At 36.8% G+C, this 16,444-nt stretch overlaps 1 protein-coding gene across 3 annotated transcripts in view; it reads left to right on the top strand.

The window, feature by feature from the left end:
• LOC149805947 (uncharacterized) overlaps positions 1 to 16,444 on the top strand; it is a 78,930-nt gene that overhangs the window by 30,369 nt on the left and 32,117 nt on the right. For 2 of the 3 annotated variants that reach the window (XM_089950729.1, XM_089950730.1), the window contains exons 2-3: positions 15,340 to 15,469; positions 15,970 to 16,106. In XM_089950729.1, coding sequence (XP_089806855.1) covers positions 15,340 to 15,469; positions 15,970 to 16,106 — 267 coding nt within the window. Of the gene's footprint in view, positions 1 to 8,650; positions 10,016 to 15,339; positions 15,470 to 15,969; positions 16,107 to 16,444 lie in introns of those variants that run through there. The other variant, XM_089950731.1, reaches the window with a different exon arrangement.

The following is a 16,444-nucleotide window of genomic DNA, read 5'->3' as shown; positions in this document are numbered from 1 at the left end:
GGTATGTGAGAAAGCTTGCCAGTAGCTTCTCGTGGGTAGGTGGTTCTTTCCGGAGTTTTTCCGGGTTCTTCCTCCACCATTAATACTGGCCGCGATGTATAGCCTATCGTGTGCAGAAAAATGGCGTTAAACCCTACAACAACAACAACGATACATACATACATACATACATACATACATACATACTGTTACACAGCAGGTTCTCAAAAACCAAGTCGCGACCCAAATCAGGGTCTGAAGAACGTTCTGCATTGTCGACGATGGTCGCCAGGATTGTTTTTTTTGAGGGTGGTAAAACTTATAAAAATGTGGAAACGCGGGCGTGAGGCTTAGACAAAATATTTGTTAGGGTCCAGCTAAAAAAGGTTGGGCATCTTTGGCTTAGGGACGTGTCAGCAAAAAACTGCTATATAGTGTAAATTAAAAGCTAAGTTCTAAAAATGTTAAAATAAGAAAGCAAAGCAAAACATCAGCGTTTCATTGTAAAGATCACCTTATTTCTGAATTTATTTTCTGCTTCATAATTAACGCTTACCATAATACTGAAGACGACTAGAATTTTCGTAGAAGCGAACTATCTACTCCTTGATTACACTCTGGTTGAAGCAAGCAGCAGGGAGGGTGAACAGACCACTTTTATTCGTGGGAATAAAAGCTTCCTACGAAAACGAAAATGCAAGGTCAATAGCGCCTAACCGAGGACTCTAACCGACCAAGGTCTTTATTTGTGTTATTTTATTTTTGACGCTTGTGTTTTTGCGTGTGCGTTTACTTACCTGGACACTCACCGTTAATCGTCTCCTCCCTGCTCTATGTGTGTGGCTTAATTAGATCATTATTATATCAATAATGGAACCGCACACAGCTAAACTAGCTCGACTCCGACTAGAGGCAATTAAGAAATATCTCCCCGTCCGTGATTCTGTCAAACAACAACTACAAGCACGTCAGGAGTCTCAGGTGGAATTTACAGAAGGTGCAGAATAGTAATTTAAAGCAATTGTCGAACCAAAGAAGCAAATTGTTACAGCAACTGAGGCAGCACAAAAATCTCTGAGACATTGCCTATTGATATTGTTGGACGTATTCAAGCAGCTCAACCACCACCGGGGCAATCCCTCAACCACAACCTCATCAACCACAGCATGAACCGCCAAAAGTTAAAACAAAGATAATAGATAAATTTAAGCCGGAAGGTATTGCCGCTATCGAAGACCCAGACCGAATAATTAATAAGAGCTGCCGATTGGATCGAGGATGTATATCGCGTTGTTACTGATACTCTGCAGATCAGATCTGAGGAAGATGTTAATCAGTTTGACATTTTTATCCAGACAGTAGATGAGTATATTGAACGAAATAGGCAAAATTGAGACATAGAGAAGAAGAAATGAAGCAGCAAGTTGTAAAAGCAAAAGCAGAAAGGAAATCAGCCCTAAGAGCAGGGAAGAAAAAGCAGACACAACCACAAGAGGGGAGGAAGAAGGAGTAACTGGACGTGGTATTGCTACTCGAGGAAGTGGTCTTATTACTCCATGCCCCCATAACGTCTTTGCAGAGGCTGAACTACTAGAGATTGGCGGAAGACAAGCTGATAATAATTCTCCAGAAATCATTAATGAAGCAGCTGCTATTTGTCAGTGATTATTTATGGGCGATATTATGGACATTAATGTTTGTCTGTCTCTCATTGATGAAATCGTTGATGATTACCGCAGTGATTAAGGGTATACAATTAGATCAGTGACAAGAAAATAAGATGATTATACATTATGCTCCACGTGGACCTGTAATGGTCAGGGTGATACATTCGCGATTACAAACATACAAAGCGATCTACGCAGATGGACTCGGTGATGTTATTCAGGGTCTATTTTGAAAGATAGCCTCTAAAGCAATACCAATTGCAAAACAACTGGGAATGAAAGCTATTGACGTTGTTTGTGATAAAGGTATTGGTACTGGTGGTGATGTTGCCGGTAAAGAATTCTCGGCAATTTAGGATAGACTGTTAGAAAATACAACGGCAATGATGCAGTCTGGCAAGAAACGCAGCAGCAGGTCAAGTAAGATTAACAAAACTTTCGTTGTGGATGCCAGTAATGACGTTATCGATCGACGAAGAACAACGGTTACTTTCTTTTATGAGTCAAGGCGTTAAATCAACTCGATCATGTTTGACAATGACCACCGACGGTATTCAAAGTAATGTTACTGGTTTATTTATATGGCAGATATCATCACATTAGCGTGTTTTTGCACCACGACATATATTCATCGCATTTCAGTAAAATGCACGAGAAAACTCACAAACACGAAATTCAGTGGTATTTGACACACTTGGAGTTTCTGAGGTTTCGCTGAAAATAAATAAGCATCAGGAACCATCCGAAGAAGTATTGCTGAGTTTTGATCTTAATCATGTAGCACGTGTTTATCATCGGTTGATGAGACTTTTGGGGAGTGCTCAGAATGTTGATTTCTGGTTTGCAAATATCTCAGTGGGATTTTACAACGCTGTATCCGATCTATTACTTTTCGGTGGATTTTGATTTATTTGGTGCTGCTAAAAATTAGGCAGCAAAAACTTCAGAGGTGTTTTTATGCGTGATCAATTATCTAAACAACCAAACCGTGTTGAAACCGGTATCATTATCTCGATGGAAGTTCTGGTCTAGGTATTCATTGGGTTCCATACTCGATTGACCTACGACATAATGGCTTAGCCAGTGACATACTAGTATGGTATTCAACATTACCAACACAGACAATAACCGATCCGCCAAAATGTGGCCGTGAAGTAATTGCTGTACTCGAAGCTGTGTGAAGGTCGCTGACACCACCTAATAAAGGCGTGCACCAGCATACAACGAAATACCGCGTTTTAAACAGGTCTTAGTAACTAAATGATGATAGATATTGACGGAAGATCTACTCGGAATTTTACTCAAGGGCAAACCTCAAGGTGGCTTATCTAAATATACAACCGTTGACGAGGTCAAAAGATGTTTTTTTTCTTCTCAGGATTAGTAAGGACGATTAAAGACGAGCAATATACCGCTGACAGATATTATTCTGAAAGTAGATACCTATTTACGGAAAATCTGCTTTGAGTTTGACTCAGGGCAGACATCAAGGTGATATATCTAAATATGCAACCCTTGACGAGGTCAAGGCTGAACTCGCTAATCTTTTGAGTCTCGCAAATGTGGAACAAAATGAAGTCGTTGTTTTTTCAAGATTAGGAAGGACGATTAAAGACGAGCAATATCCCGCTGACAGATATTATTCTGAAAGTTCCAGGTGCGACCAAAGGTAACTTAGTGGTGTTTGCTAAAAATTGTAAAATTAGAAATTCGGAGGAATCAATTTTAATACTCATGGAAGAGATTACTGGAAGTAGTAGAAGAATTGTAGATATTATGTATGGAGATGTCAAAATGAGTAAAATACAATTATTAATGTGAGAGACCCAAAATCAGACGATGATGTGGCAACAAGAAGATACGTAGACAGTAACAACAACACGATCAGAACTGAGATTGATGATCATTTACTAACCGCCGGTGATATAAAGTCTGGTTCAATCAATATGGATACTAATAAAATTACTGGTCATGGAGAACCAGAATCAAACGATGACGCTGCAACGAAGAAATACGTCGATGATAGCAACATTCCGATGATGACATCGTTAATGACAATCAATCATTGATTGACCACGTTTTAATCTGAATATTCTAATCATGTAACCGAGTTTACAAATTTTCGTAGAAACACAAATAGAACCATTCATGACATTTTTGGAAATCCATCAGTCATCGACATTAAGCTCTCTGACATTAAAAATATTACTGATGATGTAACATACACAGTAGCGTCTGGATCAGCAGTATGGACACCACTCGATACATCCATTAAACATCGCGATGAGGTTACCGGCATAGACAGGTTCTCAGTACTCGGCGTTACAACATTTACGATATATACCATAATTTCACGGCGTTATCCACTAACTGGATCCTCTGGATCTATGTTAGCAATATTGGAGCAAAACGACGACAAAATATTTATGGTGGAACCCGCATAAAAAGGCAGCCTCGTGTTGTATTATTGGTGCATTGAATTAGTCGCTAAACTACCGCCTACTTAGAGTGTTCTTATTTCATGGAATAACGAACTCTCCAATCGACTTTCAACATTTCAGATACGAGCAAGTGTGTTCGTGGCATAACCAACTGAAAAATATCATCGACGAGTATACAGTAAAACAAAAAATTACCACAGACGTGTCGTTGTTACAAATATAATTGTATACTCTGCATCTGCGGTCATCGCTGGAATAGTAACGGTCATCGGCGCATTTTCAGCGTCATACATGACAGCACTAGTGATAATAATGGGTGTTTCAGTTGCAGAAGGAATTGCTGGTATTCTTAATATCATCGCAAAAAAATATCAACGTCCGCGGTAGATAAATTACACGAGTATACAATAAAGTTGCACAAGGCAACACACACAGACTCCAAAGTATCTTCGTTGATATCATCCGGTCTCAACCATGGAATAATATCAGATCAAGAATTTTCAGAAATGAATATGATTTACCATGAGGCCCTAACTGTGTCAGAACTACGTCATCACCTATCAGACCCCTGATTTAGAATCAGGGTTTAAATAATAATAATAATAATAATAATAATAATAATAATACTAGTAACTTCATCTCAAGAATTACTACAACAAATCGTCGCTAATACAACACCGATGAAAACCACGATGATATCAGCAAGCTCAACCAATCTTGAGTTCAGCGTTAGCTTTCCAACTGCTATTCCAGCAAATGAACTAGCACTAGCACAATTGCGAGTATATCACAGTTAGATCAAAACCATTCAGTGGGTTGCAAGCAAATAATTTACTGGTATTTGAATAAAATAAAAATAAAAAACATATGGAACCCCCAATGGGCAAGTTGTGAGCATACCTACGGGCAGTTATCGAATCGAACAAGAAAAGAATCCAAAATAGATATCACGGTTCCTGCGCCAATATGATCGTCCGCGATATAAATATCAGCTCCAGATTATGCGGTCGATATATATCATTCGTCGATTAGGATGGGCAGAAGTTCAACATGGGCCCACGTTGACGCTGCCGCCAGAACCAGCGCGATCCGATTACATCACATATAAACGAGTATCTTTAATGATTCCGGAATATCAAAAAAAATGTCACCTTGGCAAAACATGGAAATAGGACTATCTTTTACTGGTTCTGATAACGCAAAACTTCCTGATATACTGTACGATTGTTATGTACCTTTGATTATGGCAATGATAACAGTCCAGTCGTCAGTGTAAGGTATATTAAGTCATTTTCTGAGGCAATTAGACTGGAGTACGATCGGGTACTCGGTGATCTACAAAATTTATTTTCTAGTATAATACAACTTTACACCAATAATACACGTCAACAGATTATTGAGCAATTTCAAGGCCGCTTTCGATTACCCCGTGAAAACATTCAAATAAATTTATTTGTTAATAAAGTTATCGTCTTAACAGTAATTTCCGACCGTAATACATTAGTTGATTTGCATGTCCCTTCCAAGAAGACAACACTCGAGCAACTATTTCTCAAACACTATCATATAACCAAAGATACATTTCGAGATAGATATTTTATACCCGACTTGCAATTTTACGAACCACGCCAACCAACTCTGATATTCTTGATAAATACTTCCCCAAGATCGTAGACGCGTGGAGAAAATATCTCCGCCGGCAAACATCCTCAAACATAACTGATTTATACAGTGGAGGTCGTCCTATATCAACAGGTGTTGTCAGTATCACCTCAACGATCACAGGCATTCTTGTATGTGATGCAAATGATGGCAGCTATCAAATAGATCTTGAAAACTCCACTCAGGACCAGCAGGGATATATTTTATATACTTTCACACCTCAAGCACCCCCATGAGTTTTTATTGTATTAGAACCCGTTAATCCAGTTTATCTGCGATGTCATAATCCGCTATTATCACGGGTGCGTTTCAAACGTACTGAGCAACGCGGATGAATGCTTGATTTAAAAAGTGCAGTTTTAAATATAAATCTATGTATGCGTTCGTAGACGATTTTGCAAAATCTGTTCTGAGTCGAAGTTGGTGTTTTACAAACGCTACAGACAACTATTTTTGTGGTATTATATATGTTCCAGCACGTGAGAGTTTTTGTATACAACAAAGAGGTACTTGAAAGTGCCGTCAGAACAATCTTGACACTGTCCCCCCTTGACAAAGTCAAGGCAGAAGAATTTAGTGTTAATATAACTGTTGATGAATACGACGATGAATTTTTTTTGTTAACGCAGGAACAATTAAATGACCTTCAGCGTGAACATATTATTACGATTGTTTGCGATATAGATCAAATTCTTAATTATGCACATTCTTGCCTTAAATTTGATAAGCTTAAAACATTAGGATGAATATTATTATCAGAATAAAAAAATACAAATAAATATTATAATCTGATTCTTAATAAATATTTTGATTAAGAACAATTTATTTTACTATAGTCAGAAATGAATTATTCCCCAATGACTTCTTCATCGACTTTATCACCAGTTTCATACTTTCACTTTTTTAAGCTGTTACCAGTGACTTTCACTTTAACAATCCGTTACTAGATTCAGTTTGTTTAGCTGTTACCAGTGACGTTGTAACCACTTTCAAAGTCAATAGAGACTGTCAGCTCTTTAACTTTCACGATCACACATAATCTTTCTCAACTATCTTACACGCGCATTCACAATCTTTTATGTTTCGTATTCGTGAGACAATTCTGATCTAATTTTCTTAATCGCGTGTGCTAGTGAAACGAAATGTTTAACTTCTGTATCGTCGACGGTTGCCAAGGACTGTATCATTAACTGTTGGATTAATTTAATGAACCGATACTCTGATGGTAATATATATTTGGCCTGGTATCTTTGTCCCTGCAGTGATTCGAAATCACAAATAATATTTTCAGGATCAAGTTTATCAGAAATTTGTATACCTTCTTCATGTAATTCTTAATCGCGGAAATAATAACATTCATATTTTCGAAATTCATTATATGATAAATATCTGTTTAAAATAAAAAATATTTGCACAACATATATTTACATTATATATAATCTTAATTATATGGATGGCACAACACCCAGCTGAACACCTAGATTACCAAATGATATTCTAGCAGATGCAAAGGGTAATTAATTATATGGACGGATCAAACCCAAGTTAAACCCTAGATTACCAAACGATATTCGTGCAGTTCCAGAGGTTATGCACATCTTATTAACACATTTAAACACATCCAGTGAGTCCCTAGATTGCCAAACGACATTCTACCAGGTCAGAGGTTATATATTTACATCTGTTTACATATATACACACAACCCAGTGAAATCCTAGGCTGCCAAACGACATTCTAATAGGTCAAATGTTATATATTTGCATCTATTTACATATATACACACAACCCAGTGAACTCCTAGATTGCCAAATGATATTCTGCCAGGTCAGAGGATATATACATATATACAGTTAATTACATACATACATATACATACATTCACCACCACCAGGGGCCCTTCTGTACGATCAACATATTTATTTTGATAACTGAAAATATTTGGCACACCTCCCCAAAAAGGAACCCCGAGATGGTGCAAAAGAGTATCACCAGGTGGTGATATTCATTATATTTTTCTGCTGAATATAAAGTATCATCAGGCGGAGCCCCAAAAGGATTATGGGTTATATGCTATATAAGCTAATACTTGGAAATCGAGTGATTGACGTTGAATTTTTCTGTCTTACAATAGAGTTATACTTTATAAGTGAGATAATTTCTTTGAAAATACCGATTCGGTTCTATTATTTGCGACATGGTGGATACAAAATTAAATCCCCCAAAATAATTCGTTTAAAAGCGAATACTGTTGTAAAATACAAGCGTTTTAGCTCTCTGTATTTTTTACCACCACTTTGCACACACAACTGTGTTTCTCTTCTAACACCAACACCACATCGTAAATACGGTTTGGTCCTAGACTCTCTCTTCGCACGCTTTGCATATGATATCCACATAATTCATTTACGCAAACCCTGTTACAAGGAATTGTAGAGCCAATCATCAACCACTAACATGTATTCTTTGCTTGAATCATTATATATAATTAATCTTCAATATATATATATATATATATATATATATATATATATATATATATATATATATATATATATATATATATATTTGCCTTAATTATAATATGGATGCATTTGAGAGATGATCTACAATCAAGCCTTCTAAAGCCAGATTCGATCTTGACAGAATGCGCCGCCAAGTAGGTAATTCGAACGAGTTAACATCAACAAGCCTGATATCGCTTTTACCGAATCAGACTCTAATCAATTGTATTCATGAAGCCAAGAAAGAGTTTCGCAACGATATTGCAGCTCATGTGTGGTTAACATTCAGAATCATGCATGACACCGAAGGTATTATTGATGCTACAATGAATGACCAACGAGCGGCGACGATTATTAATTATCTTCACGAACGAAGATACCATATTGTAATAAAGTTTATCGTGAAGACAGACGATACTTGGATTATTCGTGACAAACGTGAACCTGTTCGATTACATCACGCTGGAGATATTGTAACGTTATGTACAGAATCCAAACCAGGAGCGTTAACTGGTATTGACAAATCATATTCTGAACGAGCGTATTCAGTGACTGTAGTTTTTTATGCGATATATCTACTGAATGATAAACCTAGCGTTGATGATCTCAAACAAATGAAATTTTATAGATTAAATTGTGTAGCTGAGTGAGTTACAAAACACGTCACAAACGCTATTCGTGGAAATGGTTTAACGGATTTACGACGTGAAAAAATAAATGGGCAGAACTATTTAAAGAAACTTGAGCGTCTTTCAGCGACGTTGCTGAACTGGTAAAAACTTATAATTTCCGATTACGGTAAATACACTACCCGGCGAGATTTTGTGTAAATCATGAAAATATGAATCAAGACGAGCTGGGACAACAATTTGTGATCATAACGAACAAGCATGAGCATCGGCCGTAACAATATTTCTGCTAGACAAAACTGTTAAATTTCGTGATGATTATATATTTGGTTTTATCAGAAATATCAGCAAGAATGATTTGTGTATGTTTGGTTATTTAGTTCAGATGTCGAATCTAAAAATTGCGATCAATTTGTTTCTACCTAATGGAGATATTTATCGATCAGAAGATCGTCACAAGAAAATGAAGAATATTGCGATGAGATATACCGATGGTACTGAACACTTATTAAGTAATTGTTTTACGGTTCCGTCGGTTGCAGCCCACTTTGGCAGGGAGAATATTTCGTGGACACCGACACCACGGGAATTTATTGAAGATGTGCGGATAAGTTGCGTTGACTACGGACATTAAGGATTATGGAGTACTAAATATAATCATAGACAAGTTATCATCGTTGATATGATTGCGTGTTATCCTGGAAGTTTTCTTGGGATGGGAGAATGTCCTGGGTATTTTAAGCGATTTGGACATCCAACTCACGAGTTGACCAGAGTTGCAATAAATGGACCTTTACCAGATTTTGATTTAACTTTTCTTTTTGAATGTGTTACATCGTTTTCGTTCAAGGAAGGTCTTCATCAGATTGTTTATTTCTAGTTTGGAAGACATTTCTCTGAAAAAGTGTTGGGCTCCAATATTGTTATTACGATATATACTTGCTTATGGAATGTTAACATCGTTGGTATGAAGTGAAGCAAAATTATCATGCCGTCGTCAGACTCAAGTCTTGTTACCACAACCAGACGACAAAATCGTTAACGATGCCAGGGACGACAAAATCTGGACGATCCCGATCATATTATTGAATACGAAAATAAACTTGGAAAGGATCTTGGCAGGAAGAAATAATCGGTAAGTTTACTCAGGGTGGTTCATATGATCATATACAAGATTTTTTTAGATTAATTATGGACGATGTTGAGCTAGATTTTATAATTATTTATACAACAGATAAAATCATATTTTTAAGGCAGAATAACGCTTACTTGTCGAACAGAACCAAATTAGGTACAACTGTGGAATACATTGACGAAGGATTACCGCAGTTTTCTCATTTAAGATCTTCGATACTATTGCATGTTTCGAAAAAATATATTGTCAGTGATAAACAGATTTGCTGATACAACAGTTAGATTCATTTTACATCGGTGCTGTTGAGAGTGTGTTAATGATGGACTAAACTTCATGAATACGCTATGACGATTCTTCATTCGTCACAAGGATTTACTATTTCCGATACAAATATTTAGATTGTTGATGATCGTATTGAATGATCAAATTTAGTTTATTTAGTGGTGTCGAATGTTAGAAGAATATCACAGCTACGGAGCGTTATCATGGACTACGCATTGACTCAGGAAACCACTGTTAGCAATTGCGATGATATAGTAAGGAAACAATTAGCTGGTTATCAGCGATCTGACAAAAAGGTGTGCGTGACTTTGATCATGATATTCAGTTTATCATGACGCTGAAACAACCACAAAATAATCATTGTGCGAGCTGTAATACATCATTGTTGTGGCAGTATTCGAATAATAATCCAGTACAGTTTACAGTGGATATAATTAATGGTACTTTCGGCCACACACTTGAAAATGTGATGTTGACATGTCTTGAGTGTAATCGATGATGGTGTCGACGATGGTGTTCAGCTTTTACAAAAGTGAAGTCGGTGGTAATTGTGTATCCTCAGAAATTACTTTTAATTGTTCGCGTACAAATCCACGTTGAAGAGCAGTTAAATCTAGTCTGTAGAGTGCAGGTCTACCCGTGGATCTTAGATTGCTGTAAATTTTGTGAGTGGTCACACTCTAAATAGGATCACTTGCTCATTTTTACCACATTCATGTTACCAGATTCATATAAACATCTTACAGTCACACTACCTATTTCTAGTTGTTTTGAGAATGAGTCATGTTGTTGTATTGGTACATGTTATTTTGTGATCGCGCTAATGGGTTTCATAGAAGCCACAGGAGTAATTTAATTATTTAACGCAGCTATCACACTTGCTGGTCTTGCAACCCATTCACGAGATCTCATGTCTTACTGAACTTTGTTCAGGGATATTTCCTGTGCATATTGATATCCAAACAATCGTTCAGCAAGTGTTCGATTAAGTCGCTCAACAATTGCTTGATCGCGATGAATTGCGGTGTGCCCTCGTCTGATTTCGACGTTATTTTGTTTCATCATCGACGTTACTGCACTAAGAAATTTTCTTGGCCAGGATCAACTTGTAGCAACTAAGGCCATCGCAAGGATCCTCGTTGATAATTCGTTCAAAATCAGATGCAATTTCAGTTGCTGTTTTAATTGATAGCGGCTCTGCTTCTATAAACCTACTTGCAATGTCAACGACAGTCAACACTTATTTGTATGTTCGCGATTGACGTCTACCAGTTTTAATTGTATCGTGTGGCAAAAACAAAATATCTGCGTGGTGATCCTCATTGGAAGCGCTAACATCAAAATGTGCATACTAATTTTTTTACGTGGTGGTAGGTAAAATTTGCCACTTTGCCTGTCGTGCTAACCAATTTGCAGCAACAGAACGTGCGACACCTGCTGAATCAGCAAGTTTACTAATCGCTGCTCTACCCCTCCAATACCCTCTTGGGCTATAGCAAATCGATTCCATTATTATCATAATAATCGGCCGACTAATTACCGTCCCCTAGCACTAGTTTATCTTTCATCGTAGATCTGACTAAAAGTTTGCAAATTTGTCTCTGACAGATTTTTAAAATTTATGGAATCAATTTCACATCTGCAATATGTCGCTGTTGCAAATCTGGTTTTCTATACGCAACATCATAAACGTGACATGATTGACCAATCACATTTATTGGATACTGTCCATGTCTCGGTTGGTCTTGTTCGTCAAGCCTAATATCAAATCGGGTTCCAGGACTACAATAATTATATCCAGGCAGGTGTTTTTCTCCTGGATATTTAGCCCATGGATTCCTGGTACTTTTCCTGAAGCAGCGATATCTCCATCTGTTTTATTAGAAAAACGTTTCTATGTTTTGGACCATATTTTATGCATTTGCCTGTAAGTGCACAGTTTTTATTCCTCGTCGTTATTTTTGTTAATTCACTGGTGGGGGTGAGGGCTCTGCATTGAACACAATATAACTTCATATTATTTATTATATTTGTACAACATGAATATCGTTGATTTCTCTGCGACACGAATGCAACAGCCAGTTAAGCATCATCCAGCGCTACCAAATTATATCAGAGCAATTATCACAGGTCCAACTGGCAATTGTTACTTAATCTGATAATGACATGGCTCAATTGGGAAAAGTTGTATTTGGTTGTGCCATCCATAGATGATCAGCGATGCTACGATATGCTTAAAGATCTTAACGAAAAAGCGAAGTCATCGAATGAAGAAGCGAACTCATCGAATGAAGAAACGAAGTCATCGAATGAAGACGGTAATGATCTTACTGAGTTTATTACCGATATTGATAAAGCCCCATCTGTAGATGATCCCGATGGATGTATTAAAAATCTTATAGTATACGGTGATGAGATATTGGATAATCAAAGAAATACAGCTCGGATAATTTCTCGAGGAATGCACAAAAACACAGACGTGATTTATTTTACTCAAGCCAAATGCACAAGTATCTAAAGTGATCAGATAGAACGGCAATGTTCAGGGGACATGGATATGATTAAATTCAGAAATTTGTTTTCGCGCGCTCAAACAATTTCTTATGGATTTATCACGTTAAATTTACATGATCCTCGGTCGCGATATGGTGTAGGCCTCGATGCAATTTTTGGTTGAGAAACACAGCAGCAGGGAGGGGACGACCAACATTGAGTGTCCAGGTAAGTAAACGAGCACGCAAAAATACAAGTGGCAAAAATAAAATAACCCAATTAGAGACCTTGGTCGGTTAGAGGCCTCGGCCTGGTGTTATTGACATTGTATTTTCCTTTTCGTAGGAAGCTTTATTTTCGCGAATAAAAATGGTCTGTTCACTCTCTCTGCTGCTAAGCAACTTGGTTCGCCTGTTGTATATTTAATGTGCCCATACCCCTGTAAACGTGTGAAACGTGCAAGGCAAAAGTATCTCACACGTTGACCAAACTGTGCATATGACTTTCTCCTTTTAATACACACGTTGACTTAACTGGTACACGACTTGCTCATTTTATCTCACACGTAGAGCAAATTGTTGACATGACTTGTTCTTTTTATTTACACGTTCACCAAACAGAGTACACGACTTGCTCTTTAATATGGAATAAATTGTTGCATCAAATACGGAACGTTCGGAATCACTTTAGAGTTTTCGCACGTAAAATGGCATAAGGTGAGCGCGGTTCTTAGACTGTCGTATTTTTGTAATACCAAAGTTTCTCTTTTTGTAAATAAATTTTGGCAACTTGTACATTTATTTGCAAAACTTGTTCGGGCGAATATATTAACTTATTGCGAACCACTTTTTTTTTTACCGTTGTTACTTTTAATATACTTGTTTTTATCTTCCACATAAATATTTCTCCCATATCATAATGTGAAGCGCTAGGAAGAATGTAGCTTATACTTAGCTCTATTTGTCATAGACCAGAATACTTATGGGATAGTCTGTTATCCGTTGTCCGTCTATAGGTCGTCAGTCTGTTCCATTTGAAAAAGGCGCAGATCTGAAGTTCAATATGACTGCTATAGCGCCATACTTAAAATATTGGTTTAGCTAATCCTCCTGAATGAAAATTAATACTGAAATGGAATTTTCACCAGATGACTTCTTTTGAATATAGTTGATCATAATGAATATGGTGTCGATCCGATGTCCAATATGACCACAACAGCGGCCATCATGAAAGTATTCTTATCACTACGTCTCAGAAATATATGGTCGTATCAACATGGGGATTTTACTAATGATCTTCAGATGGTGTCTAGTTAGGCCATAATGGTGCCATTCAGACATTCCATATGCCCGCCACACTGGCCTTCTTGAAAATCTTGTCAAAACGTTCTCCTGAATGAACGGTCATATTATCATTGGATTTTCACTGAAAGACTTTTATGATGTCTAGTTGGTGGTAAATGAAAATGATGCCGATCCAACTTCTAATGACATTCTTGAAGCATTTTTTTATCATTACTTTTCATATATGCTTGTCTTACCCATAGCGACATTGTCCTTTCACCAGAAGACTTATTATGATGTCACGTTGGTAAAAAAAAAAATGGTTCAAATCTGATATTAAAATTATTGGTGGATGACATGATGGTCTAATTTCAAAATCAGATTTGAACTATTATCGTTGCTATCCCAAAATCATATGGTGTTGATTTTGTTATGGAATTAGCGTGGCAACCAGATATTTTCTGGAGGAAGAAGCACCTCTCAAGCTTTTTTACATACTCACGTTGGCCGAGCCCAAGACTCGAGAGAAGTGAGATGTCAGGGATATATAAAGGCGAGCGTTTTAGACTATTAGGCTACCCGGGGCAATGGAAATTCATATCAATGGGGTTTCAACCAGAATAATTATTATGATACCTTGTTAGTCTTAAATGAAAATGGTGCAAAGCTTACATGCAATATGTCAACCACTGCAGCTAATTTGAAAATCTTGCTATTGCTAAAGAATATCAAAGATGGTTTCAGCATCCCACCCAACCCCTTTCTCGTATTTGACTTGATACGATCAAAGTCTTCAATTCATTTTTAATATGAATAGTTTCTGGATTTTGAAATAATATTCCGTCTTAAGATCAAAATGTTTGCCTTCTTGGTGTTTGAGATAAAAAGTCGCATTATTGCTTTTAGAATCAAAAATTTAATTCTTTTTATTCAAAATCAAAGGTCGCATTATTAATTTGACTCAACCTACAAAACATATTGCGATTGTTTCAATGCGCCATCGTTATACACGAGTTGAAATTATTTCTATGCGTGTGTATCAAATCAGATGCACGAGTTTCTACATATCCCTATTAACCCATACTTAATTGCTGCACAAGCATTCACCGTATTATTTTATAACAATTTGTCAACATCAAAATACTCCCATCCCATCCCCTCCCCTCCTCTTCTCTCTCTCTCTCTCTCTCTCTCTCTCTCTCTCTATATATATATATATATATATATATATATATATATGTTTTACGTTTCCATTCTTTGTTCCAGAATTTGGCATGGCGCAAACGGACGAAGTATGTGACATCAACAAAGCCAAAGTTTCGTTACAGGAATACAATACACTCCTTACGAAACATTACGCTGGACATACCCTGGAGTCCTTTAGATATTTATGCTTGTAAGTTGACATCTACTACTACTACTACTATTACTACTACTAATTATTATCATTGTTATTATTATTATTATTATTATTATTATTGTTGTTGTTGTTGTTGTTGTTGTTGTTTTCGTTGCTGTTGCTGTTTGATGAGAAAATGTATCTGGTGGTCGCAGTAGAAGTAACAGTAATATGAAGCTAGCAAGTAACAGTAATATGAAGCTAGCAAGTAACAGTAATATGAAGCTAGCAAGTAACAGTAATATGAAGCTAGCAGCGACAAGAGGTGACAGTGTAGGTCTGTCTACAACACTAAATGGTTTGCAAAATTAAAACAAAAATAGAAAAGACAAAGACATAATGGAGAAGAAACGAAATTAGTTTACTACATGAGAAATACTGGGCATAAATATAAAAGGGATACGATAAAAAAGAATAGATAGATGGAAGATACATGTACAGCAGACAACATTTTTCAATGCATGTAATAATAATCAACATTTTCTTGAATTTGACAGAAGTCAGATTATGGGAAACAATATAACACTGACATTTGAAAACTCAATCAAGTTGTGCGGCATGGAATCCGAGTACAATTCTCTGCAAGCAGAGTGGAAGAGTCTAGTCGACCAGGTACGACGATTATGTCAACAAGGTGAGTACAAACTCCCTTCAACTTTTTACTTTTCCCGGCTAAAATTTCAAAATGAATAAAATAAGTTCTAGTTCTTACTGAAGCCGATTAATGGGTAGATTAAATTGACACTTAACTTCTATCTAATCAGATTTCTTGATTTTGGATCCAAGTTCAGACACCACGGTTTAATACAGGGGTGTCAAACTCAATCACTCAGCGGGACAAAACTCAAATCACACGTAAGGTTGCGGGCCGAACAGGATAAACATTCAATAAGCGGAAAATTAAACCTTTTTTAAGCATTAATGTAAATTAAAACAGAAAAAAGTTTTAATAATAAAAAATCATTGGCATAC

Source organism: Sinohyriopsis cumingii, chromosome 2 (genome assembly GCF_028554795.1).
Source record: "Sinohyriopsis cumingii isolate HCF-2022 chromosome 2, ASM2855479v2, whole genome shotgun sequence".
NCBI classification, from domain to species: domain Eukaryota; kingdom Metazoa; phylum Mollusca; class Bivalvia; order Unionida; family Unionidae; genus Sinohyriopsis; species Sinohyriopsis cumingii.
Note: the sequence above shows the minus strand (reverse complement) of the source record. Positions and strands in the feature narration are given on the sequence as shown.